This window comes from Thalassophryne amazonica, chromosome 12, assembly GCF_902500255.1.
Source record: "Thalassophryne amazonica chromosome 12, fThaAma1.1, whole genome shotgun sequence".
NCBI classification, from domain to species: Eukaryota; Metazoa; Chordata; class Actinopteri; order Batrachoidiformes; family Batrachoididae; genus Thalassophryne; species Thalassophryne amazonica.
The window spans coordinates 77,871,320-77,899,284 of NC_047114.1; the positions used below are offsets into that span (position 1 = coordinate 77,871,320).

Genomic DNA, 27,965 nt, shown 5'->3' on the forward strand with positions numbered 1-27,965 from the left:
AAGACTGGGGATTTTTTTTTTTTAATTTGCATCTTAAAATAATGACATTATAATGACCCGCGCTGTGCCGCTCACAGTCACACCCACACACAGAGATGTGTACCCACACCACTGATTTCATGAATGAAACTCGGTCAATAAAGGATAATTGTGTAAAAAATATAATACGGTATATATATATATATATATATATATAAATGTATTGTAATGTTTTAGGAGCCGCGCTGTGTTGAACACAGCAGCTGCTGCAGCATGACGCCTCAGCTCAGCAGCTTGAACAGCGTAGATCCGTGTAAATTTCAACACTAATATTTGGGAATGTGTGTGTGTCAGAGTACATTTAATACTTTCCTGACATAATTTAATGTAAATTAATTTTACTGGCTCGATATCCAGGTCAAAATGGCATTTTAACACGTATTTTGCAAGCATTTTTCTGAGTGTGCTCAGTCGCGAATCTCCATTGAAAATGCATTAACAGCCGGGAACTTCATCAATATTTTGCCCGGTTAGGAGACATCATGTCGCTGTCCATGAAGAGACGTTTTCGTTTTAGTGTGCAGCATTGGGACTGCGCTCTCTAGTTCTCATATACAGCTCCATGGGTTGAACTTTGACTGCATCAGCCTGCCGACAAGCGGCAATGCACGCTCCCATCAGAAGCGTCGCTTTAGCTCAGCTTTTGACGCAACACTTCTGACATCTCTAAAAAGCAACGCGTCTCATTGGAAATAATGCTTTTTAGACCGATTCTTGACACCTTTGACGCTTCTGACGCACGAAAGGCCCATTAATCTGCAATAATGAGCTTGAAATAGCGCTGATCAAAATAATGAGGATAAAACCTATATCCGATTCCTAATCGGGATGCAACATCCGATTTCGATCAAGTCTGAAACGACCTGATTGGGCCCGATTTCCGATCACGTGATCAGATCGGGACATCCCTAGTAACATATTTTGCCTTCAATCTTTTCCAGGGAAATCCTTGTATTTTTTTTCCTCAACAAGACAATGCAAAAACCACATTCTGCACACATGGTAACAGGCATGCTTAAAAATGGTGGAAGGCTGAGGTGAAGAAGGGAGCTAAATGTTTTGAGATGACAGTCATTTATTAATGTCTTTTAACCAGTTCGGAGTCATGGGCAGGAACTGATCTCAGCAGTCACTGGGCTAGAGGCGAGGAATAGAATGAAAAGAATGCCAGTCTGTCACAGGGCACATTCACACTCCCACACACATTCACCTATACGTCTCTGGAAGTGGGAGGAAGCTGAAACACCCAGAGGGAACCCATGCAAATATCTCAAGAACATGCAAACCCCACATAGAAAGGACCAGTTTGGACGTGAACCTGGGACCTTCTTCTTGTGAGGAAACAGTGCTATTTGATTTGACATGTGGATTCTATTTGTTTCAGAAACGTCATTTTCCAAATTAATAATTCAGTGCTCATAGTCAGAACACTTCAAACTATAAGTACTAGTAAAAACTAAGGGCCCTGTTCCACTGGCGTTTAGGAGGATTTGCATATGGATTGTGCACAAAATTGGCCCATATTTGCTTAACATACACAATATCCGTCAAACATGCTTGTATGAGTCGGCCGACACCCGCACACGTCCGCAATTATCCACAGAGGCACATTTTTCCGTTACCAGGATTTTTGAGCTGCACAAAATTTTGGCTGCGGATGACATCCGCCTTACATACTCCATACATACTCAATACATAGACAAACATACTCAATCTATGCGCTGTATATTCGATGTCATCTGCTGATATCCGCAACTGACAGGGATTTGCGGCTTGGCAGCGGACTGGGACAGTGTGTAAAACTGTTATTTTGCGTGCCCATCATGTCCACATCACGAACTAAAATAAGTTGTAGCGACTGCATACAGATTACTTTGCATCTGATTTGCGGCGGATGCAAATCATACTGCCGTGATAATCGCAATACGTCTGATCCGTTTCCTCGCTACATGCATTATACAACCGTGATTGTTCATCATATATTCGCTATATATTATTAATATATCCGTGATTCATACTGGGACATTTGTCATTTTTGGGCCATTTTTGTTGCGGACGACAACAAACGCCCATAATTTGTATACTCAATTCATGCGCAATTAATCCTCTCCCCAGTGGGACAGGGCCCTAAGCTCTTACAAACAGGTCCTATACTCTGTATGTGCATGCAGTGCATACCGAGACAGGAACTGAAGGGGAAGCTGCAGACTCCCTTTAAGAGTGCGCAACTGTTCAATATCACAGCAGAGGCTTTGGTTACCATAGCTATATCCAGGACAGAGCTCCTAAAAGTAAATCCAGAACAGATGATAACATTTAATGTTTTATGCTCATTTTTCAGCTGCGATTTTCAAATGGACCAAAGCATCAAGAGACATACCGTAAGAAGCTCACTGCCCTCAGGAGGTAGCGGGATGGGAGGACCAGTGTAGTTACAGTTGTACTTTTTTCCAGGAAGTATTACAGATTCTCCGCACTCACCATACCACACACAGTGTTGGGCTTCAGTCTGACAGTAAGACAACGACATAAAAATTACATACATACAAACAGCACATGTGGAAAGTATTCACAGCACTTCACTTTTTCCACATTTTATGTTGCCCCCTTATTCCAAAATGGATGAAATTATTTTTCTTTACCTGAAAATTCTGCACACAATACCCCGTAATGACAATGTGAAAAAGAGTTTTTAAATTATTTATGCAATATAATAATAATAATAATACAAATCTGCCAAAATACATATGTGAAAATCAGGTGCTTTTTGTGACAGAGGCACAGAAAAAAAACGTGACACTGGGCTGCTTTTTTATGCTTTGCATCTAAATAGCACTGGTGAGCTTGACTCCAATCCATTCCTGTTTACAAGCAAGACAATAAATGTACATTCTATTCTATTTGCCAGTCTAAACTGCTAGTGGTGCTTCGAAACATATGTTATGAGAAATTTCTGTGGTGTGCAAGTGAAAACCCAAATTTCACTTCTCCAAAAGTGTTTACAGTGTTGTATTAGAGTAAGTGTGGGGGGGGGGAGATATTGGAGAAAATAGTCACTATTCACACTATTGGAAACTATTCTAGCTAAAGTTTGCAAAAACTGTGCATTCAGCCCTTATGTGTTCCAACAGGAGGAAGTTTAATTACTTACATCGTCAGCAGCTTCATGACAGTGACACTCTGCTCTACTTGTGTCTTGTGAGAATAAGTTCAATGACAGATCCAGACAGTAAACCAATAAGAATATAAAAACTGTGCAAGTACCACTGAATGTCACCAACTGTTGGTCTGAAGTAAATAGACACGATAGGTTACATATTAATCTTGACTAAATCCACAGGAATGACGTTTCTGTGCTGAATAAGCATTCGAGAAATGTACATTCGAGAAGCACTCAAGAAATGTACCCAACCCACAGAAGAATGAAGATATACACAGCTGTATCATGACCTGATAATCCTCACTATTTATCCACAGCTTGTGATATATATTGATTTGCTCGTCCCACACTATTGATGTTTACCAGTGACCCTGATTATGCAAACAGGAATGATTACTCAGATTAAAAGATGATGTTTTAGTCCTTTTGCAGAATACTGACGACAAGAAATCTAATTAGCAAACAATGTGGACAAAAAGCTGAGAGGTCTGTTGGCAAGAAAGTTATCAACCAAACCTGATTTAATCTATTCAACTTTGCTACCTACATACACTGTACACAAATTATTTTGCTATACTGGAGTTACAACTAATAAAAGCTGACATTATCAATTGGTTATTTTCTGTAAATTGATTATTCAGGAAATGTCAGGGGAAAAAAATGAAAAATGGTCAAAATTCATAGTTAGTGATATCTTTAATATGTCTTGTTTTATCAAACAGTATTCACAAATGCAGAATTCATTAATTTCCAAATTCATTGACATTATTTGGTCAAACAGACAGCATTAAAGCTTCTGTGTATATTTGGTCTATCTTAAAGTAAAATGTTGACACAAACATGTGGAGGATATAACACTGGGGTGCTAACTTTTTACTGATTAGAAGGTGCAAAAACATGTGATAATGATTACTAACGTTGCACTTTGTTGAATAACTGCCCCACTTCTCTTTTTTAAATGCATTTATTTTTTTCATTTTGTGCAGAGATGCTGTTCATGGTTTTGTATGTTCTGTTTTGTTCTAGGAAAAAAGACAATGGAAAATTAGAGAACCCAATTTTGTCATTATGGGGAGGTGATGGTCTAGTGGCTATTGCTCCCGGTGTGTAGTGAGCGCCTTGTATGGCAGCACCCTGACATCGGGGTGAATGTGAGGCATAATTGTAAAGCGCTTTGAGCGACTGATTCAGATGGAAAAGCGCTATATAAATGCAGTCCATTTACCATTTTACCATTATGTCTGTTCCCTTCAATAAATATAAGCTGCTCAATATGTAATATTTAAGAAGAAATATTAATTAAAATATGTGACCACATTTCAAATGCCCTTGGAGTTTTTAAGAAAATCTATTTTCCACCCCAATAATTTGACTGACTATCACAATCTGACATTGTGTTATGTGCTAGGCAGTACACGTACAAAGAAATCAAGCTTTGTGTGTATGTCTGTATGTTTTCCTTTCTGTGGGGCTCGTAATTAGATGATTAATGTAATGAACAAGAAGGACAAAAAATTATGATACTTGATTCTTGTTGGAAAATTCAAAATGTGATTTACTGCTGACCTACTGATGAAAAGAGAGAGAAAAGGCTTACTTTTTTTAAGAATCAACATTTGAGGTTTCTCTAAATGTTTACAAAGAACTGTATTGTTATAAGTGAGAAGGTGTAGACTGCATGATGTCACAAAAGGCAAATGTTTAGAAAACAGGATTTGAAAAGTCAAGCATTTGATTTACCAGAGAAAGATTAGTAGTCCTGTTCCACAAGAAGAATCTGTACATTCTACATGTTATTGCTGACTTCAAACCATCAAGTATTTAGACTGATTTCTCAGCATTCAAGCCAAAATATCTTAAAATTCCAAATCAGTACAGAATCTAATAGGTCACAGAATGTGGTGTAACTGATGGTTTATCAATTTCTGTTCCATATTCTGTGGTTATTAATAGAAAAACATATCTAATGAACTGCCTTTTGTGTGATCACTCAGTACTTATTTTGAAAACAGTTAAATTAATTGTGCACCGACTTTTTTTTTTTCTTCTTTTATGCGTATTTTATAGGAAGCGGTTATTGATGTGTAGCCATATTAATAATCCAATATTCTCCTTGTACGTAGCACAGCCTTGTGGTTAGGGTTAGTGGTTGTGGCTAATGTAGTTTAGGAATCTACGTATCAATAACAAATACATGTACAAGTACATAGCCTCATTATCACGTGACCTATGTTGCCCAACGAGAGATACACTATGTACCAATATGGCTACATACATATAGGCACTATTTTATGGATAATGTATACAAAATTTTACCACCAGTCTCTGTTTCTCTGGTCAGTATGCCATTGATACTATACTTGTCTCTTATCAAATATGCTTGTAACTTACACTTATTTACATTTATTATCATTACTATTAGTTTGATATTTAATTATTTTGTTAATAATTTTTATTTTTTTTTGGGGGGGGGGGGGTGCTATCCCTACCTTATCCATTAACCTCCGTGTTAATGTGCACTATATCTTTTGTATTTACTCAAATTCAATCAATCAATCAATGACAGCAGAAACTGGTATCTTTTCTTCAGATTACTAACACACCATAGTTTGAGCAACACATTTTCTGTACAGTTGAGTCTTTAATGACAAAGACGACAAGCATTTGGGTTTTTGTTCCTTGTTGTGCTTCGGTCAGCTCCCTGAATAGGATGATTAACATTTTACACAGCACCTATGACGTAACTAGCACAGTGTCAAAACCCAAAGTTAACAGTTAACACGTCTTTCTACGATTACTACAGCCAAGAAGCATATCGTAAATAACATTTAACTATTATAAATGAGATATTATGCCAAAAAGCCGCCATAAGAAGCTTGAAGTCTCCGAAACAGTTTCTTAGCTAGCCGTCGCAGATAACTCAAGGAACGGATGAGTCATCTGTAAATAACGAGAACACCGGCTTTAATTTATACTTACCCCTCGAAAATACCTCCCTGCCAGGAGCAGCAAAAACAGCAGTTTACATAATAAACTGCTCTTCTCCGTTAACACTCCCATCCCGCCGACTGGAACCATCCGACTGTCAGACTAAAGTTTATTCGTCGCCCGTCCTTCTTCTTCTTCTGCAATAAATTAATGTGGGGCGGAAACGAACGATTAGTTCAATACTGCCCCCTGGTGATACACAAGCCAGTTTCTTCTTCTTCCTCTCTCGGGATTATTGACGGTTTGCAAATTGACAGTAGTACTGGGGGAGAATTACACTGAACGATATCCTGTTGATTAAACCTGTTCTCTTTAAATGTGTAATGACATGCCTCCAAGCTGGTGGTTAGCAGTAGAAAAAGAACGTAATCCTTCAAGTGTCAAGTGTACCAATTAATGTCTACTGCACTGAGTGCATTTTTTTTTCTGTAATTTCACCATCAAAATCATCTACACCTATCAAAATTATCTTGACCTAAACACCCCGACCTCACGTTACACATCATACTGTATGTTGCCCAATTTGCTTTCCTTAATTTAAATGTGAGAAAACTTGCATCCTCAGCTTGGACTGTACGCACTCCTGCATTGTACTCACTCATGAACAAGACCCTGAGGTACTTGTACTCCTTCACTTGGGACAAGACCTCATTCCTTACTCGAAGGAGGCCATCCAGCGGTTTCCTGCTGAGAACCATGGACTCAAATTTATATGTATTGATCTTCATCCCAGCCGCTTCACACTCAGCTATGCAACGACCAACTGAGTGCTGGAGGTCACAGCCCGATGAAGCCAACAGGACCACATCATCTGCAAAAAGCAGTGATGAGACCCTGAGCCCACCAAACTGGAAACCCTCCTCCCCCTGACTATGCTTTGATATCCTGTCCATGAATATCACAAACAGGACTGGTGACAAGGCGCAGCCCTGGCTGAGTCCAACCCCCACCTGAAACGAGCCCGACTTACTGCCAAAAACCTGAACACAGCTTTCGTTTTGTGAGTACAGAGATTGGATGGTCCTCAAAAGGGACCCCCTCACTCCATACTCCCGCAGCACCTCCCACAGTATCTCCCGGGGTACACGATCATATACCTTCTCCAAGTCCACAAAACACACATAGACTGGATGGGCATACTCCCAGGCACCCTCCAGGATCCTTGTGAGAGTGCAGAACTGGCCAAACCCTCCTTTCCAGCACCCTGGAGTAAACTTTACCAGAGATGCTGAGTAGTGTGATGTCCCTGTAATTGGCACACTCTCTGGTCCCCTATTTTAAATATGGGAACCACTCCTTAGGCACTGTTCCAGACCTCAACGCAAAGTTGAAGAGACGTCTTATCCAAGACAGCCCCTCCACACCCAGAGCCTTCAGCATTTCTGGACGGATCTCTTCAACCCCTGGGGCCTTGCCACTGCAGACATGTTTGACTACCTCAGCAACTTCCACCAGGCTGGCAGCTGCCCCATCAGCTGCCGAGCTGCCTCCACTACAGAGGGTGCTCCACTCTGATGCAGGAGTTCCTCAAAGTGTTCCTTCCGGTGCCCGATTACTTCCTCAGTTGAGGTCAACAGAGTCCTATCCTAACTGTAGACAGCTTGGATGGTTCCCCCGTTTTCCTCTCCTAAGGTGCCTCACAGTCCACTAGAAGCACCTTGGTGCTGACTGAATGTCCTTCTTTAAGGTTACTCAGAACTCCTCCCACACCCTCTGCTTTGCCTCCCTCACAGCAGAGGCTGCTGCTCTTTGAGCCTGTCAGTACCTTATAACTGCCTCCAGAGTCCTCCAAGATAACATATCCCAGAAGGCCTCTTTCTTCAGATGGACAGCTTCTCTGATCACCGGTGACCACCATGCTGTTTGAGGGTTGAACGAGAGTTTTGTTTACTTCTGGGTTGGGTTTTGTTTATTTCCAGAATATCATTTGCTACAACCTTGGCAGAGGGGAGCGGAAGCGGCATCGCTGTTGAACCTTGGTGTCTGCAAACATCTCCAATGAACACCTGCTCCCGCAGCAAGGCTCTCTTTCCTTCCTGTTCCATCAAATGGTGGTACATGATAGCCACCATTTTTGAAGTAAGGCACTGAAGTTTTGTCAACTAAAATAAGATTAGCTTCCTTTGTACCAGGCAAAAAAAACATCAGTCAGCTAACGTGAAACTTTAGCCGACTAAGCACTTTGTGCAATGACTAACATCACAAGATTAATCGACTAAGTGAGTTTAGTCGACTAAACAAGATTAGACTGCTTTATGAAACCAGGCCTTGATGTCTCCATAGTTTCACATACATATCACAGGTGTGAGAATTTTGCGATTTTGTTGCGACAATGTTGCGCAGCACTCATGATATGTGAATTTTGGCTGTAATTTCACTAGCAGTTTGTGTGACATTCGTATGACATACCCAAATGTGCCTTAAGTACCAATTCAGTGAGATTCTAACTGAAAAATGACACTAGTCACGTCACGTGTCTTGTCGCAAATTTGTGTCTCTAAATACTTGCCAACAATCACAGCCCAGTCAAATACCACCCTAACCTAGCCATTTAACAAATCAACTCAAACCATGAAACAAATAAAAACAAAACGCACAAACAAAAATCAGGCACTGATAGAAAAAAATATTTATTCATATTACTTTTGAATTTAATCATTAAGAGTTCAGAAATAAGTGCATATCCATGTATGATGTGAAAAAACAACAGTATTAAATTATAGGCTTATAGATTTAGGGGTATATTGTCCACAACATAATCACTGTTACCTGTACATGTACCTGGGTAAAATCTGCAAAAAGTTGGCTTACAGGTTGCTACAATAATACATTCCTTTAAAAATAGGAATGCTATTTTCATTTAAAGTTAATACTCCTGCAAGACTTTAAAGCTATGAGCACATTTATGGACATGACATCAACATCCCATGTAAAACATCAAGCTACAGTTTTGCTTTTCATAGAATTCTGACAAAGAAAGGTCAATTCATAATAACAGAAATACATCAGACCACCTACACCAGAGACGTTTCTGATGTGTTATGTAGCCATTTACACCATCTACAGGGAAGGAAACGTTTTTTTTTTATTAAACAGTTAATTTCTTCCTAAAGTAACCTCCCCAATTTACAACCTACTTACATGGCCTGAAACAATTCTTTTTTTGCTAAAGTAACTTCCCCAAAAATGCAGGCTGAATAACAAAAAAACTATTTTTTTGTCACCATCCTGCCTTATATCATGGAAGTGCTGGTTATAACAAACCAGTCTGACCTGCTTTATCTCTGCTTTCGTTATTTGTTCTGGTGAAGCTTTTGTAGTTATGTCAATGTGTTGAACAGTAAGAATGTGACAAGAAATTCCTTTCTGGAAAAAGCACACATCACTTTGTTGGTCTACACAAAGATCTATTCTGCAGCATTGCTGCTGGTTTGGAACAACAAAATGCAGGAAAGAGATTAAAATAATTTTCTACATAGTTATACATATGTATGGTATCAAAAAGTTGTCTCTCCAGCATAATCTCTACTGCATATAGAACTATCCTAGAACATTATACCAGCTTTACAACCCATGCATTAGTATTTCAAATCTTTTGTGTCATTGACTCTTCTTTCAGGCGGAGTTTCGTCAGACATTAAAAGAGCCCCCCCAAAAAAAGCAGGAAAGAAAGCGCTTCCTGCTAAACAACTGCTATTTTATCTTCTTGACATTACTCCAGATAAACAGATATGCTCATTGGCTTTACGTCGTAGTGACTGCAACACTTGGAACTATTCTGAGAAGAGCTATCGACACTTTAAATTCCTCTGTATCAACACGCCTGACTGATTGGGTCTCTTGTGATTCTGCACCACATGTATGTACCTTGAAGATTTGTTTTGGGTTAAACTGCCAGCTTCCATCCCCGTGTTTCCTATAAATGGAGGCATTTACACTCTTGGATAGCTTTCTTTTTTCCAACACATACAGATCCCAGCATTTTATACATAGAACAGATTTTCACTTTCCGATGGGAGTGCACGTGGTCCAGCAACTCTCAGATCAACTGAGTCTTTTTGCACAAGTCAACATCTGTCCAGCTTTCATAGAAGAAAGGTCTTTTTGTCATTTGGACATACAGTCCTTGGAATGAAGCAAATTTTGTGTGATAAACTCATGACACGCAAAACATGGAGGAAGCTGCACGGTGGGTCACTTGACACTTGAAGTCCAGATATATCACATATGACAACTCAGGGTTTCACAAAGCTGTCTTTTCCCAGACAAGGCATTTGTGCCTTTTGTTAAAGGAACAGGAAGCAGTCTCTCCTTTCTTGTCTACATGTAGATCCACCTTCTAATGTCTCAGTGTGGTCCCAAATATTCTACATTCTCTGCTGCTGGGATGTGTCCATTGGTGTGAGTCTTGAAGATGGGAGTGAAATCCTGCTGGTGATCTGGGTTGTTCTGAAAGCTGTAGACCTTGCTGCTGGAGGACAGTGTGAGAAAAGCAGGAGAAGGGACCTCATTGAGGTACTCTGGTCCACTGGCACCACTCTTAAAACAGTTCAAGTACTCTGCCTCTGTTTCGTCTGAAGAGATGGTGGGAAGGATGCCACGAGGTGGATGCGGATTCTGATAGATGGGATTCGTTACATCTGTGACTCCGTTCTGGTTCATGTATTCTGTAAGAAAACCAATTACATCAGCAAGAACACAAGAGAATCAATGATTAAGTACAGAAACAAACCAAATGAAATATAACAATCAAAAATCCAACTTGGAGTGTAGGGATGGGTATCGAGAACCGGTTCCTTTCGGGTATTGTTAAGAAATGATTCGATCCACCGACATCCATAACCTTTTTGCTTAATGATTCCCTTATTGGTCCTTCAGAGTGGCCGCTGTTTTTGGGGGTGTTTGTCAGGAAAATGATCATTTCTCTACATTGATAACAGACCCTGCAACAGGTCTGTAATCAACTCTTCTGCAGTGCAGCTTTGCTTTGAACCTTGAACCAATCAAAGCAGCGGTTTTATTTCGCTTTATCTTAATTTTTCCCCGCTAAAACCCCAAAGAGCATATGGCTGTGAGTATTATTTACCTTTTTTATGTTAAACCGACCTGTTATGTTCTTCTGAAACAGTTGATAGATGTATTTTATAACTTGAAAACGGGACCGATGCTAACGCGTTAGCACGTCTATGGCGTTTTCGATGTTAAAGTTAGCATTAAGCTGTTCGCGTCTCAGTCAGCACATTTGTGTGCATTTCTTTGCTGTATAATAATTATACAGAATAATAATCATGCTCAATGTTCGTTGTTGTAAAGGAGTCAAATTATTCTTAAATTTATTTGTATTAATATATTAATAATAGCAACAACAACAATAATAGTAATAATAACTCATAATGACGAATAATGCTACAGTACAATTTTAGAGAAAGAGACACAAAGAACCTAATGAAATGAAACAAAACAGAAAAGATAAAACCAAGTAACAATGAAAATAAATAAATACATATAGAAATAAATGTTTCCTGTGAACTCTTACACCTCCACTTCATCCCTGTTTTATTTAAGTTTAATGACAATTTGTTTTGGTTAAATCATATTTTCAATTTGTTAATTTCCTTAGTGACTTCCTCCAGAACTATCTGCCAAGCTAGAAAACTGCTGCATCCTAGTAAGGGCAGAATACTACTGGAATGAATTTGAATAAGGAAAGTTGTTTTTTTCCTCACCAAAATGGATGCTGCACTCACTGCAGTTTATTGTCTGGAATAGTCCCAGATTGCATTTCAGAGCTTCTGGAATTCAAGCATTTTCGTGCGGGTGGTGTTGGGGGGTAATTTTGGGTTCCAGCTTTTTTGTTTTTCACCACTTTCATCCCTGAATATGTCAACCGTGAGTTACTCTTCCGTTCTGTTCACACAGCTCCAAACGCTGCGCAGCTCTCTGCCGAGTCAAGTTAGAACGATAGAGTCCAGTCTGAATTATTAAATTTAAAGCGAAACGCCGTTTAAATCAAATGACACCTCTTTCCAAACATTGTAATACAAACAAACTGCAATCAATCAAAACATTTTTTCCTCCCAAAATGAGACGTCCTGCACTGATGTGCAGCAGCCGGCTGAACTCAGAGGTATGGAGAGACATTCATGCCAAAATGTCTGAAAGGAAATGCTTTTGACAAAAACTACAGATTTTATTTATTTTTATTTATGTCCAGAGATCAAGGATCCAGTGACCAATTTAAAATGTTGTTGACATAGAAAACCTGTAAAGCCTACATTTAGTACACAGAAAATTCACAAGAGGTATCGATAAGGAATCGGATCGATAAGCGGAATCAATAATGGCATCGATATCAATAAAATCTTATCAATACCATCCCTATTGGAGTGTACTGAGACCATAGACGGTATATCTATTCGACAAACCCTCCTTGACATCACCCATAGGTTTCTGAAGAACGATTTTGTGTTATGTGTCGACGCGGGTTGAGGAGCGGACCTGCGTCAGACGGAACCCAGCGCTAATAATAACCAGAAAGCGGTTCCAATAACAAAAATAATGTCTTTATTTCACCCGCTGGTGCATAATAAAGTGCAAAAACTAAAATAGCGTCCCTCTGGTGGAGTGAAGGCTGGCACGCTCTCCAGCGCCCAAAAGGATCGAAGCCCGGCGCTCCTGGACTCACCACTACCGCCAAACACCCCCCAGGTGGACACGACAAACCGACTCTCTGCGAAGCATAGAAGAGGTGAGGCAAGTCAGCAGCCACAACCAATATCCTTCAAAAGACACACACCACCAGCAACACACTCAGGCCTGCATTTTAAGCTTTATGCAAATGAGCAGCTTCTCACAACAGGTGGAGGATCACTTGTCCGCACGCCACAGCAGTGAAAAGCAAGCTGCTCAATTCTCATCACAATTCAAGTCTACTGCATAACAAAACACCACATTACTATCAACAACCAGTCAAACACTTAACTACCTCTGATGTGTGCTGACAGCATGTGTCCCTCACCCTTCCTTGCTTCACGGGCTCGATGTGTCAAACCCAGGCGCGGTCCTCAGCGTCTCACAAACGAACATCACAAGGTCGAGTTCCCGGCAGTTCTGCTTGAATCACACATGACTTAAATGCAGAACGCCATCCAATTATCTGCTTCAGCTGAAAGTCTTTAAGGTTGCATGTGAGCACCATTCACAGGTGCTGCACATGATGTTGATGAGGGTGAAGGATTCTTCAGCCAGCACCTTCTCCACAGACAAATCAGTTCTCATGCCACCTGGAGAGCAAAGAAAAGAAAAGAACACCAAAATATCCAGCCACACCCCCCAACACACAACAGTACCCCCCCTTTAACGGGAAGCCTCCCAGCGACCGAACAGACCAGGCTCGAGAACAGCACCTCCCTCCGGGGTCCTCGTCAGGAAGCAGACAGCACCACGCTCCTAAGGTCCACCACAGACAGCAGGACAGGGCACCGCAGCTGGAAGGCCGGCTGGCATCAACAAAAGCCCCAAAACATTCCCCAGTACAATCCAACACACAGGAAAAAACACAAAACCCACCCAAAACCTCCCCAGGGGACCGTCCCATCAAACCCCGGGAAGAAAAGAAAAACTCCCAAACGCAAAAACCCAACACAGCCCCACAAACACAATACAAACATAAATGCATAAAAGAAAAATAACAAACAACCCCCCCAGAACGGCCTGCAGAGCCCAACCCCCCCCAGAAGGCCTTTACCGCCAGTTCCAGGAGGAACAGCCAGAACCAGAATCCCACAAAGGTCCCCAGGTTTACATGGAGCAACGGCGACCCCCCAGAGGACCGTACCATCAACACCGGAAGGGTACCCTCCCCACAACCCCGGACCCCAGACCCGGCCACACTTGGCTAGTTGGCCCCAAGCCAATTCCCCCCCAGAGGACTGTCCCATCAACCCTGGAGGTGGAACCCGGAAGGAAACAGAACAAAATCAAAAGTCAACCCCCGGAGGACTACCAAAACAACCCCGGGGGGATATAAAACGACCGTAAACCCTGTTACCCTCCCCGGCACCCCGAAAGACCCCAGGTCCCTCCCAGAGCCCCTCGGCGGCTCAATTTTGGCGAACGGCTCAAAATATTAAGCCGGGGAAGGGAACAAGAAAAACTAACCCAGCCCCAACCCCAAGGCGCAGCGGAGAACCGGAAATACGTCCGGTGCCCCAACTCGACCATACCCCAGCCTCTCGGGAGGGGTGGAACTACCGAAATGGCGAACGGCAACAGATCGGCCCACCCCTCCGACTGAGGTATGTCTCCACTGCACCACACCCCGGCAACACCAATGACGAACGGTACAAGGCTCACCGAGGCTGGAGTGGAACGGGCCCTAACCAAACCAAGAAAATGCCCCTAACACCCCCCCCCCCCTAGGTGCAGAGGTCTTCTGAGAACGCTTCAGCGTGACCAACCTGCACCACCCCACAACCCACAAGACAAACGGTCTTGGGGCAAGTGAGGATGGGATTAGGGTGTAGGGAATAAAAAACAAACAAATAAAACAACCCAACAACCCAAACAGAAAATACCTAAAAACACATAAAAAATTAACAATTAAGTGAGCCCAGACGGGCTTCTATCCGCCTAACATTCACTCCACCAGACACGCCTCTGACTCCCCAAACAAATTATAACCCCTATTTAAAGAAAACAAAACATTAACCCGTACTAGATTTTTTTTTTTTTTTTTTATGTGTGTTATTTTGCCTGTCCCAGAACACCTGGAGATACGTCACCATTATTTTCTTGACGTATATGTCGGGGCAATACAGTAAATCTCTGCTCATCCGAGCCTGCATGGGTCTCGTCAACAGGAGGAGCCAGAGTGTCCCGTCGGAGGAGCCTCAGTGGGGCAAAAGAAGAGGCGGCCCGATCTGTGTCGGGGAAAGCCCGAGACGAAAAAACCCGCTCTGAAGGCCGCCCTCTCTCGCGTCCACGCTCCTTCATCCGATCATCTAGACGAATGCACCAACGATATTAGCTCATCATAAATCATTTGGCTCGTCACGGACTGCCAGCTCGTCTTTTAATGACTCATTTAACCCATCTACAACACGCCTCGTAAAGCTGCGGCATTCCAACCTGGACTGAGCAGAAGAAATCCGAAAGTCCACGGAATACTCCGCCGCACTCCGCCTCCCCTGCCTGAGATTCAGCAACCGTTGAGCAACGGTATTCGTTTTCACCGGATGGTCAAAACCAGTCGGAACTCCCGGGAGGAAAGCCTTAAAGGACCCTAGCAATGGCGAGTTGTTACTCCACAATGCTGTGACCCAAGCTTAAGGCGTCACCTCGGAGCAAATTTGTCACATATACACACGACTCCCATCAAAGAGAAGGAAGCCGGTCGCTGAGCAAAAACTAGAGAACATGCATCAAAAACGAAGCACAGGCTTCGACGTCTCCCGCATAAGGCTCCGGATGACAAATAATCGGTTAGGACGCCGAATCTCTGGGTGACGGAAGTTATCTTCACCGGTATCGATGAATGCCGCAGCTGGAGCAGCAGGCAGGAAGCGGAACTGCTTGCGCTGCAAGCTCCGTAACACAGGCGTCTGTTGTTTTAATTTGGTTTGCGAGATGCTGTAATTGCTCCCTATTTTCTCCAAGTGTTCTTGAACTTTTTCGGCAAAAGGAACCGCCTCTGCCGCTGGGTCCATTATGGAATGGCCGGGAATTACTGTTATGTGTCGACGCGGGTTGAGGAGCGGACCTGCGTCAGACGGAACCCAGCGCTAATAATAACCAGAAAGCGGTTCCAATAACAAAAATAATGTCTTTATTCTCACCCGCTGGTGCCATAATAAAGGCAAAACTAAAATAGCGTCCCTCTGGTGGAGTGAAGGCTGGCACGCTCTCCAGCGCCCAAAAGGATCGAAGCCCGGCGCTCCTGGACTCACCACTACCGCCAAACACCCCCCAGGTGGACAACGACAAACCGACTCTCTGCGAAGCATAGAAGAGGTGAGGCAAGTCAGCAGCCACAAACCAATATCCTTCAAAAGACACACACCACCAGCACACACTCAGGCCTGCATTTTAAGCTTTATGCAATGAGCAGCTTCTCACAACAGGTGGGAGGATCACTTGTCCGCACGCCACAGCAGTGAAAAGCAAGCTGCCTCAATTCTCATCACAATCAAGTCTACTGCGTAACAAACACCAAGTACTATCACAACCAGTCAAACACTTAACTACCTCTGATGTGTGCTGACAGCATGTGTCCCTCACCCTTCCTTGCTTCACGGGCTCGATGTGTCAACCAGGCGTGGTCCTCAGCGTCTCACAAACGAACATCACAAGGTCGAGTTCCCGGCAGTTCTGCTTGAATCACACATGACTTAAATGCAGAACGCATGCAATTATCTGCTTCAGCTGAAAGTCTTTAAGGTTGCATGTGAGCACCATTCACAGGTGCTGCACATGATGTTGATGAGGGTGAAGGATTCTTCAGCCAGCACCTTCTCCACAGACAAATCAGTTCTCATGCCACCTGGAGAGCAAAGAAAAGAAAAGAACACCAAAATATCCAGCCACACCCCCCAACACACAACATTTTGAACATCAAATAGGGCAGCTCCAATGGCAGCTTGGCAGTGCCTGACTCTGCCTAAACTACTGGCCAAGCAGAAGTGGGCCATACATTAACAGCATCCAGAAACGCCGCTGGCTTCTCTGGGCCCGATTTCATTTGAAATGGACAGACGCAAAGTGGGAAAAGTGTGCTGTTGTCTGTTGAGTCCACATTTCAAATTGTTTTTGGAAATCATGGACAACCTGTGCCCCGGACAAAACAGGAAAAGACCCACTCAGATGTGTTACCATCGCAAAGTTAATAAGCCAGGATCGGTGATGGTATGGGGGTGTGTTAGTGCCCATGGCATGGGCAACTTACACATCTGTGATGGCACCATCAATGCTGAAAGGAGCTTTTTGAAACGTGTTGCAGGCATCCATTTCAAAATGAGCAAATATTTGCACAAAACAATAAAGTTTAGCAGTTTGAACATTAAATATCTTGTCTTTGTAGTGTATTCAATTGAATATAGGTTGATGATGATTTGCAAATCATAGTATTCTGTTTAAATTTCCATTTTACACAACGTCCCAACTTCATTGGAATTGGGGTTGTAGTTTGAGTGTGAGTATTAAAACAAATGACTGGCATACTGCCTTATAAAATGTAGCATCATCAATGGACATAATAGCAGGGGCACCCGAAACAAACATTTTTCATCATTCCACCCAGTAAGTCAAACCTTCACAACTTCTTGAGAAATGTGGGTTTCTCATTCATTCATTTTCAACCGCTTATCTGGGTTCGGGTCGCAGTGGCAGTAAGGTAAGCAGCCCCACCCACACTTCCCTATCCTCAGCCAAGTCTTGTAACTCATCTTGGGTGATCCCATGGCGTCCCAAGCCAGCTGGGAAATATAATCTCTCCAGCATATACTAGGTCTTCCCCAGGGACCTCCTTCCAGTTGGATGTGCCTGGAAGACCTCCCTAGGAAGACGAGCAGGGGGAATCCTCACTAGGTGCTCGAACCACATCAACTGACTCTTTTGGGAAGAAGCAGCAGCTCTACTCTGAGTCCCTCCCAGAAAGTGAACCTTCGTACCCTGTCTAGGAGTGTAAGCCCAGATACACGACGGAGGAATCTAATTTCTGCCACTTGTGTCTGATGTTGATATCTTAGAATGCAAAAGATGGAGAACCATGGCCTATTTTTCCTGGGTCAGGCTCAAAACTTCTTAATTACCCTCATATCACCAAGCCACACATCAATTAGAGCTAACATGTAAATTAAATAATACTAAAATTTCACTCAATGGAAATACTGGAGCACAGACCTCTTTGATGGTCTGTTAGTACAATTAAATGCAATATTATGTTAGATATTTGAAATAAAATGCTCAAAAAGGACAGTCAACTCGACTATGTTGAGTCCATATCATCTGGCAGCTACTGCCAGTGGGTCTCCAACTCTTTGCCCATATGGGTTAAAATAGCTTAAAATGATACGTTAACTGGCCCCCGGTCCCAATACAGTTATCATGGAAAGGGAAGCTAGCATACATACAAAAATAGGTTTCTGCACTAGGTTGTAAACATGCTTATTTCTGTTGGAACGTTGAGCAAATTAACATGGGTGTTTATGGGGAGTGACTCTGTTTTGGAGCCTGGGCACTTGAACACTGGCTTCATTTTTCAGCTCATGAAATTGGGACTTGAGTAGGGGCTTAAGGTAGGGCCATCTCAGTCCATCCACCAAACGTCTGCAGCCCTACACAACACTAGGGTTTCCTGATGTGTTACAAGGGTGCAGGCACACAGAAAACAAACCTAAATGAGCTGGACGGGTACCACACCAAACACTGCCCAAGCTCGTGACTGGTATTTTGTGTCGTCCTTGTCCCGAAAGCAGGTGAGATTATTTACAAACGTAAAGGGATTTCATCAGCTTGTTTGTTCTATGTGTATGTCTGTCAGCTGGGACATGTACAAGTACAGCAAATATGTAGCTACAGCACTGATCCACTAAGTGTCCCCCTTCATCAGTGAATCAAACAGGGCAAACAAGGAAGCGCTCTACTGACGCTGAGTTATTTTGAAGTTGAATGATACTTGCCTGGAGCTGGCTGGAAGGCATCGTCTAAAAATTTCTCTGTAGGGTCAGGAATATACCGAAGAACCAAGCTTACATTGCTGCTTGGGAACCCGCTCTGTAACAAAGGGCAGGGTGTTCAGTTAGTTGTGGCACTCACAGTGAAAAATTTTATGCTTAAAGAAAGATTTTAACCGACGGTTCATTTTCTCTTACCACCAAACCATTTCTACCGTTGCAGGTTCCAATGCTGCTGTTAAAGCTCTGCAATGGAGATAATAAAAATATAGTTAAACTCTGTGTTGATACCACAAAAGCAATGCAGGAAACTGTCACACAGAGTCACGACACATTTTAATGTGACATTCCTTTATCACTGTCCAGGAGGAAAAAGTGCCCCCTGGCATTGTGCCTTTTTTCTTTTTTTCCCAGTATGACATGTTCATGGTCACAGTTTAAAAGGAAAACAATGCCACAGGGCTGGAACATTCCTTGTTCTTGAACAAACACTGAGAGCATCATCAAAAAGGTTCATGCATCAACGGGTTTAAAAAGCAACAAAACTAAATTTCAGGGCAATGCGTAACCCTTATGTGCCACTTCTGTTTCCAGTAAATGACTTATGCAACATAAATAGCTTGTCACGCACACATTTCCTTCAGTCATTGTGATTTATTTAAAATGTCCAAGGAGCCGACATGTTGCTTTTGAATGGTGATTTTAATAGGCTTTTATGGTGATCCTGCAGACATGGCTGTCAGTACAAATTGATGAGAATCGAAATAAGCGTCCACCAAGCAAATTCATTTTCATTCGAAGAATCTGAAATGCTTTGTGGTGTCCATCAGTCAAAGAGTATGAACAGCAAGTAAACCAGAGAAACAAGGGAACAAAAGGAAGAGTGATTGCTCTGGCAGCGCAATTACTTTCGACAAGAAAAAGGAAATCAACATGCTGAACAAGCAATCATCTGTAAATAAATTCTGAAGAGATATTGAGCCGTTGTGCAGGAAAGTTATGACAAAAACAGACTTTTTATTCCTCAGCCTCTGTCTTTTTGAGAAATTGCTTGTAAAAAGTTTAGCTGCCTGCAAAGCTAATCACACTTGAAAACTTCGGCTGTCAGCAGACCAGGTACAGACCCACGGAATCAGCAGCCGTATACACTAGATTTCTCGTTATTTACTTCTCATCAATCACAGGGCACCTGGGAGGAAATGTGGGCGAAAGGATGACGATGATGATGATGGAGATTGAGTGGGTATGGGTCAGGAAGAGGACAAATATTCCCAGCGGTGGTAGTTAAATGGAATCAGGGCGATTCAGGCCACTGGAGGCTAGGTCAGGTATTCCTGGTGAAATGAAGTCAGGACAGTTGGTCAAAGTCTCGCTGGTGCATGATCATCCAAATGACTTTCACAGTGATGATGGCAAAAAGAGCTGCCACGAAGCAGATGACCACTGTTCTGAGTTCAGAGCTAATTGCGTTCAACAAGTTAGATGAGTTGATTTCTTCTATTCAGACTCACAGTCTAATGAGTTATGCAGAATTTCCATTTCCGAGCACACAATGAAAATCGTCCAGGTATATGTTCAAAGTGTACAGTGCACTGTTCAAATGTGCACTACTGATGCATGTATTGCATTTCAGTTAATTAACTGGATGAAGTCTGGCGCACCTATGCCGAGGTGCAGCCATCTCATACATTCCATAATGAAGATTATACTCAACATACCACCATGATTCAATGCAAAATAAGAGAAGGTAAATTAAAAGGCATCAAAACACTACTGTTTTTAAATGTTGATTCCTAATTACTTAATGCCAAAAAACGAACAATTCAAAATCCCCTGCCACTGATTTGGGTTTCTTGCTGTGTTTCAGGTGTACTCAAAAACTATGTTAAATAGCAAATTATTTATACTTAGACACTTCACATGGTTGGAATACAAAGTGTGTATTTATGATCCTTGTCCTATGCAAACATCACATAACGATAACTGCATGACACATTAGCAAAACCCATATACGAGGTCTGTTAGAAAGTATCCGACCTTATTATTTTTTTCAAAAACCATATGGATTTGAATCACGTGTGATTACATCAGACATGCTTGAACCCTCGTGGGCATGCGAGAGTTTTTTCACACCTGTTGGTTATGTCATTCGCCTGTGGGCAGTCTTTGAGTGAGGAGTCGCCCACCCTCTCGTCGATTTTTTCATTGTTTAGGAATGGCTCAGAGACTGCTGCTTTGTTTGATAAAAATTTTTTCAAAACCTGTAAGGCACAACTGAGTGGACACCATTTGATAAATTCAGCTGGGTTTTCGGTAAAAATTTTAACGGTTGATGAGAGATTTTGGTCTAGTAGTGTTGCTTTAAGGACGGTCCACGGTGCCTGATGGCGATCTGCGGTTCGAGGCGGCAGCGTCTCGCCGTTTCAAGTTGAAAACGTCCACATTTCAGGCTCTGTTGACCCAGTAAGTCGTCAGAGAACAGAGAACCTTTCAGAAGAAGTCGGCATGAGGAGGAGTTTATTCGGACATTCCATTGTTAACGGACATTTTTGTAATGAAAAGAACGTGCGGGCAGAGTCGTATGTCGGCCGGGACCCAACCGCAGGGGGTCGCGACAGGGAAAAACACCTCCATTGGAAACCTTAACGGGCAATGTTGGAACATGCCCAAGCTGTTTAAACAATTTCTCAGTTACTCACTTGTTGAAAGCAATCAAAAGCCGCCTGAATTTAACAAATGGTTTTCAACACGGAGGTGTTTTTCTTGTCGCGGCGCACACAGATTCGCCGAGTCGTTTCCATGACGCGCACGTCTTTCATTAAAAAATGTCCTTAAACAGTGGAATGTCCGCATAAAGTCCTCATCTCTTCTGAATCTTCTCTGTTCTCTCACGACGTCCTGGGTGAATTAAGCCTTAAATTAGGATGTTTTCAGGTCGAAACAGGCAGACGACGGCACCTGGAAGCGCTGCGCGACGTCCCGCTCCGTGGGAAGTCCTTACAGCGACAGAAACACCCCATAATCTCTCATCAGCCGTTTAAACTTTTCACCGAAAACCAGCTAAATTTCTCGAATAGTGTCCACTCGGATATTCCTCACAGGTCCAGAAAAATTTTTTGATAAAGCAACACGCGCCGTCTTGAGCAGCGTGTGAAACAAAGGAATTCAGCTGAGAGGCTGAACCACATCTCACTCAAGGCCTGCCCACAGGGAAATGATGTCACCGACGCGTGAAAAAACTCACGCTGCGCACGAGGGTTCAAGCATGATTGGTGTAATCGCACGTCATTCAAATCCATATAGTTAAAAAAAAATAAAAGTGTCGGTTTCTTATCTAATAGACCTCGTATATTTAATATTTATACTCATTATCTTGTGAAAACAGAAGATTGAAATCGAAATAAAATGTTACCATGACTTTTGTGCAGTGAAAGTGAAAATTCCCACAGAAGTTACTGCATCATCAGTCTAATATGACCATCTGTGATTGATTGTGAAAGGATGAAATTGTTTTGATTTTCCTCATGTTTTGCTTCATGGGAAGGCCCAAAGTGACAACATTTATGTGTTTGAGTGTGCGGTTGGTGAGAAAAACTGCCAACCTTGGATGTAAAATTATGTCAACAGCAATGACAATATAAGTGGGGCATCCAGGACAAAAGATATGGCTTAAACGTTCATCAAAATGATAGCAGCAGTGTGGCAGATGTAGCCTTTCATATTATAGTCTTTAAAGCAACATTGTGTAGGATTTAGTGTCATCTATTGAAGACTGCATTATGCCGTCACTGTTGTGTGTTGGGGGGGGGGGTTTGGCTGGACAAGGTTGGGTTGTTTTGTGTTTATTTCCTTCCCAGGTGATTGGGCTGTTCTCTGAGGAAAATGTGCTGCAGAACAGTCTCTCTCCTCTGTTACGATGATTGGCTGTACCTGTTGCATTCTCGTGCGGCTCTCTATCAGGACAATCCACGACACCTGTGATGTTCACGTGCAGATCTGAGGACTTCCAGCTGGTACCAATGTAGTGATGAAGAATAGCATTTAAACCAGCAGTGATTGGATAGATTGCCGGAGAATACGACCTTGTGACGACCGTGTTGGGGACGCTGAGGGCCGTTTCAGAGTCTGACATCGCGCCTGTGAAGGAGGACGAGGGTGAGAGGCAAACGTTGTCAGCACACGACAGAGGTGAATCTTCTGAAAAGTTTATCCGTGAATGTAAATTGGCATTTATACGCAGCTATAAGTAATTATTGGTGGAAATTGTTTGGAGTGCTCCTCACGGCAGTGGCGTGCGGATTAATGATCCTCCACTAGCTGTGAGCAGCAGCCTCTTTGAATTAAGTTTGAAACCAGACCTAAACGTGTAGCTGATAAGTTTGCCTCTAAACAATATTTCGTAGTAATAAGTGTTGAATAATCTCATCTCTGTTCCTCCTTCGCAGAGTACATACAGTCTGGGAAAGTCACCTGGGGGGGGGGGGGGGGGGGGGGGGGTGTTGGCGGAACTCCTGAGTCCTGAACGTTCGGACTCCGACTGTGAGACGCTGAGAGAGCGTGCCGCCTTTTCACCTCACCAGAACTCTAATTATTTAGTATTTCATGTATAGCACAAAGGGAGAAAAATAAATGTGTTTTCTTTTTGGAACTGCTTCTGATTATTTCATGCTGGGTTCAGTCAGATACTGGACCACTCCTCAATCCGCGTCTTATCCATAACAGTCACTGCCCATGATTTCCACTTCTTTGGCAACAGGGATTCATGCTCAGTTGCCTTTTGCTATGAAAAGCAGTATTTTCACTAAAGGTAGGGCTGTCAAACTTATTAGCCTGTACTAGCAACCAGAAACAGTGCATATGGGAGCAACCATGGATTCTTCTCCTTTTTTCATCAGTCATATAGCTGTGCTGCACAATTCAAAAGGCGGAGTAAGTTTGCATCATGTGTCATGCTTAGTTATCATGTTACAGGGTACCACATGTCACATGTGATAGAATCCAATGGACGTCGACATTGTTTGATGTTTACTTTGGAGACCAAACATTCAACAAAGTCAAAACTATTCCATTTATTAATCCTATTAGCTCAACCAACAATTTGCCCCACTTTTTACCAAAATTGGAGCAACTTTAACTTTTGAAGCCTGTACAAACTGAAATAGAACTTTCTCACCATTTCTGCTATTTTTTACCCCATAACATAGATAGTCCAAGCTACACCTTTTTGAAATCTTTATGATCAGACAAATAATATGGAATAACTTTCAATATGATTGGAGCATTTTTACATTTTGACCCTCGTGGAATTCTTCAATTGACCCCTACCTGGCCGCCTGCTAAAAATTCAAGTGGCCAGTCTGCTTTTTCAAAAGAGAAATGTCTAAGGAGTATTTGTGCCAAATTTGGTGCTTCCATCACCATTTGAAGGATTCCTCTGTAAATATTCTCTTATCTGCTGCACTACAATACTTCAGTAGATAACAGCGGCATAAATAATCTACTGATAAAAAACAGATGAGTGGAGACAACTGAACCCAACCTTTAAGCTTCTTGTTGATTTGAGTGAGCTTACTGTGGACTGCAGAAGTGGCGTGTGGGAGGTGCTTGGGCTGCTGAAGAAGCTATGTTGGGGCAGCAGGTACTCATCTGCATCCACAGCGTTGTCCATGTCCTCCCCGCTGATCAGGCTGCGGTATAATTTTGTGTCTCCAGGACTCGGCAGGTGCATTCGATCATCACCCTGTTATGGAATTATATTTTACTATTTAGTTTTGTGGATGTCACAGGTTACAACAATTCTCTATCAAATTCATTTGACTGAATTATACCTGAATGACAAGATAACGGGAAGGATCTCGGGCCATCTTTGTAAACTCTGCCATTAGTTCCCGAAAATGTGGCCGACTGTTTGCATCGATCATCCAACCTACATAGAAACAACAGCAGATTTCATTTTAAGAGGACTACGTAGCACAAAGTACAGAAAATGTAGTAGTTTTACTTCAGTTGCTCTCACATTTCACCATGATCATGTAGACGTCTATGGTGCAGATTGGCGGTTGAGGCAACCGCTCCCCTTTCTCTAAAATGCCTGCTATGTCACTGGCTGGAATCCCATCATAAGGTTTGGTTCCAAATGTCATTAGTTCCCAAACTGTTACACCTAAAAGAATGACAGAACTTTGTTTTGATGGCTTATAAAAGCAGGGGGGAAACAGAGTGACATAAACTAGCAGGATGGAAGCGTTCCAGAAATCACAGTATCGAGATAGATATGTTGACAAATTGGCTCAGCCTGCAAGAGTGGGAGTCCACCGGATGAATTTCTGTGTTGGAGGAACAGAAAAAGGGAAAAAGAGGAAAAGAAGGCTGTCACTTCTGCCAGGGTCTGCTGATGGTTTTGCCATATTGAGCGGAAAGCCTGATCAAACCCCAGGGAAAAGATTTGGAGGCTGGTCCATACACGCACACGCGCGCGCGCGCACACACACACACACACACACACACACACATACACACAGCTGTGTGTATATTCAGGCTGTTTACTTTTCGTGTGTGCTCCTTGGCGGGAAGAATTATTTATGTGGGTTGAGGCAACAATCTTATCTGACATACTATCCATCTGAGAATAATTGTGTGCCCGTGTATCCTACCTGTATCCTAAAATCCCAGGTGCTAACAAAATGTTGTTCCAACCCATTCCATATATTAAAATTTTGACACCCACAGATTAAAAAAACACTGCAGCTCCACTGTACTACACTTAATATTGAAATTATGTGTTTGTCCAATCCTGCTGATTTACAGATCTAAAAACATACACATTTTAAACACAATGTGGAACAAGAGAGAGACTGTCAACAAAATAACGCCCAAGACTAACCGTAACTCCAAACATCGCTCTGGTGTGTGTACGTCCTGTTCAGGATCGATTCAAGAGCCATCCATTTTATTGGTACCTGTGGCACAAAAGTCGATAATTATGTAGAATCATCAAAAAACTAAAATGCACAGTGACTGTATGCTCACACATATGCTATGTTCTCTGTGTACAAATATGATTTATATTAATAAAACTGCGAAGAGTTAACTTTTGTAGCTTCATAAAAACCCTGCTGACAGTGAATTATAGCGGAAGTACTTTGGAAACAGCATTTATTAATTGCCAGCTAACCTTCCCTCCATCTGCATGGTACTCCTTCTCGTCAGAGTTGAGGAGCTTGGCCAGACCAAAGTCAGTGATTTTGACATGCTGAGGAGTCTTCACCAAGACGTTCCTGGCTGCCAAGTCACGGTGCACCAAGTGGCGCTCCTCCAAGTAGTTCATACCCTTTAATGAATGAAAGGATTAACTGTGAGGTGTTACATAAGAACAATGTTCTAGTCTAGCATTTCTTTGACAAAGCTGGATTTGTAGCAATTCCTGACAACCTATGGGGGAAAAAATAATGCTGTAACAAAAAATGTTGTCATAATTCAAAGAAAGCAGATAACTCAGTGAGATAGGAGATGGATTACCAATACACAGACCTGGGTTCAATCTGTGTATGTGGACAAGACACTTCAGCTACACTGTCCTAGTCCAACCAGTTTCATTAAATCGGTACCAGGCTTGGCTGAGAAAGTAACCTGCGACAGACTGGCGTCCCGTCCAGGGGGAGTCATAGACAAAAGTCAAACACAGACTAACATGAAGGTATAAAAGGTAGATAAATGAAACAGCATGTTTTGCATGTCTAGACTTTTGCATGGTCTGTGAAATACTACAATAGATCCTACTCAGGAACAGTTATTGTGTCTACACAGTAAATTTTGCAGAGTAAAATTTACTCTGCTGGGATAACATTTGGTCCCAGTCAAAATAGAGTTAAATATACTCTATCATAGTGCTAAATCAACTATATCAACTATATGAAATTGCTAATTGGGTACTTTGTTTAATGTATTAGCAATTTCAGAAACTTGGATAAAAAAATGATGAAATAAACAACTTTATGTTAGAAGGTTATGAGATGTTTGCACAGAGCAGAAACAAAAAAATGGAGGTGGTGTGGCATTTTATGTGGATAAAAACTTAAATGCAAAACAGACTGACAAAATGACATTGGCTATTGATGATATTATGGAGTGTATAACAATTGAATTGATAATGGAAAACAGAAAAAATATATTGATTACGTGTGTTTATAGATCTCCTGGATCAAGTATTGAAATGTTTACGGAACTAATGCATAATTTGTATACGAAAATGGAACATAAAGATGTTTTTATATGTGGGGATTTTAACATAGATCTATTAAAAATAAGTACACATAAGCTTACGGAAAATTTTATAAATACTATGTATAGCTTGTCATTCCATCCAAAAATAACTAAACCAACCAGAATCACCGCACAGAGTTCATCACTAATTGATAATATTTTCACTAACATATTAAACAATGACATTTCCAGTGGCATATTAATAAACAATATAAGTGACCACTTACCAGTATTTGTAACTATGAAAATAAGTTATAACTATAGGAAAGTTAAGAAAAATATTAAGATTACTAATTTTATAAGAGTAAAAACAAATGAATCAATAATGATATTCAAACAAAGTCTATTAAAACAAGACTGGAAAGTAATATTAGATGAAACTGAGGTTAACTCGGCTTATAACACTTTTCTGAATAAATGTTTGACTCTCTATGATCAATGTTGCCCTGTGAAATCAATTCAAATCAAACAAGCTAAAACCAACCCATGGATGACAAGTAGTTTAATTAATGCCTGTAAAAAGAAAAACTGGCTATACAGGGTATTTATTAAAGAAAGAACAACCGAAACAGAAAATAAATATAAAATATATAAAAATAAGTTGACACGTGTATTAAGAAATTGTAAAAAAAAAATGTATTATAAAACACAACTAGAACAAAACAAAGGAAATATTAAAGGCCTCTGGAATGTAATAAATAGTGTCATCAGGAAAAAGGAGAACCGTAGTATTTTGCTGGACTATTTCATTGACAGTGATAAAAAAAATCTATAACAACGAAGAGCTAGTAAATGCATTTAATCATTATTTTGTCAACACAGGGCCAGAATTGGCAGCTGAAATA

General features: G+C 41.7%; 2 protein-coding genes across 2 annotated transcripts in view; both read right to left on the reverse strand.

Moving 5' to 3' along the window:
* The window catches only part of npc1 (Niemann-Pick disease, type C1), a 34,366-nt gene extending 28,052 nt beyond the window's left edge, over positions 1-6,314 (reverse strand). The window contains exons 1-3 of the mRNA XM_034182667.1: positions 6,179-6,314; positions 2,420-2,548; positions 2,218-2,324 (exon numbers count right to left, since the gene is read on the reverse strand). Coding sequence (XP_034038558.1) covers positions 2,218-2,324; positions 2,420-2,548; positions 6,179-6,277 — 335 coding nt within the window. The 5' untranslated portion in view covers positions 6,278-6,314. The remainder of the gene's footprint in view (positions 1-2,217; positions 2,325-2,419; positions 2,549-6,178) is intronic.
* A 2,484-nt stretch (positions 6,315-8,798) lies between these two features.
* Positions 8,799-27,965, reverse strand: part of egfra (epidermal growth factor receptor a (erythroblastic leukemia viral (v-erb-b) oncogene homolog, avian)) — a 113,675-nt gene continuing 94,508 nt past the window's right edge. Inside the window, exons 21-28 of the mRNA XM_034182410.1 lie at positions 26,033-26,188; positions 25,742-25,817; positions 24,875-25,021; positions 24,687-24,784; positions 24,431-24,598; positions 19,057-19,104; positions 18,865-18,958; positions 8,799-10,854 (exon numbers count right to left, since the gene is read on the reverse strand). Coding sequence (XP_034038301.1) covers positions 10,535-10,854; positions 18,865-18,958; positions 19,057-19,104; positions 24,431-24,598; positions 24,687-24,784; positions 24,875-25,021; positions 25,742-25,817; positions 26,033-26,188 — 1,107 coding nt within the window. The 3' untranslated portion in view covers positions 8,799-10,534. The remainder of the gene's footprint in view (positions 10,855-18,864; positions 18,959-19,056; positions 19,105-24,430; positions 24,599-24,686; positions 24,785-24,874; positions 25,022-25,741; positions 25,818-26,032; positions 26,189-27,965) is intronic.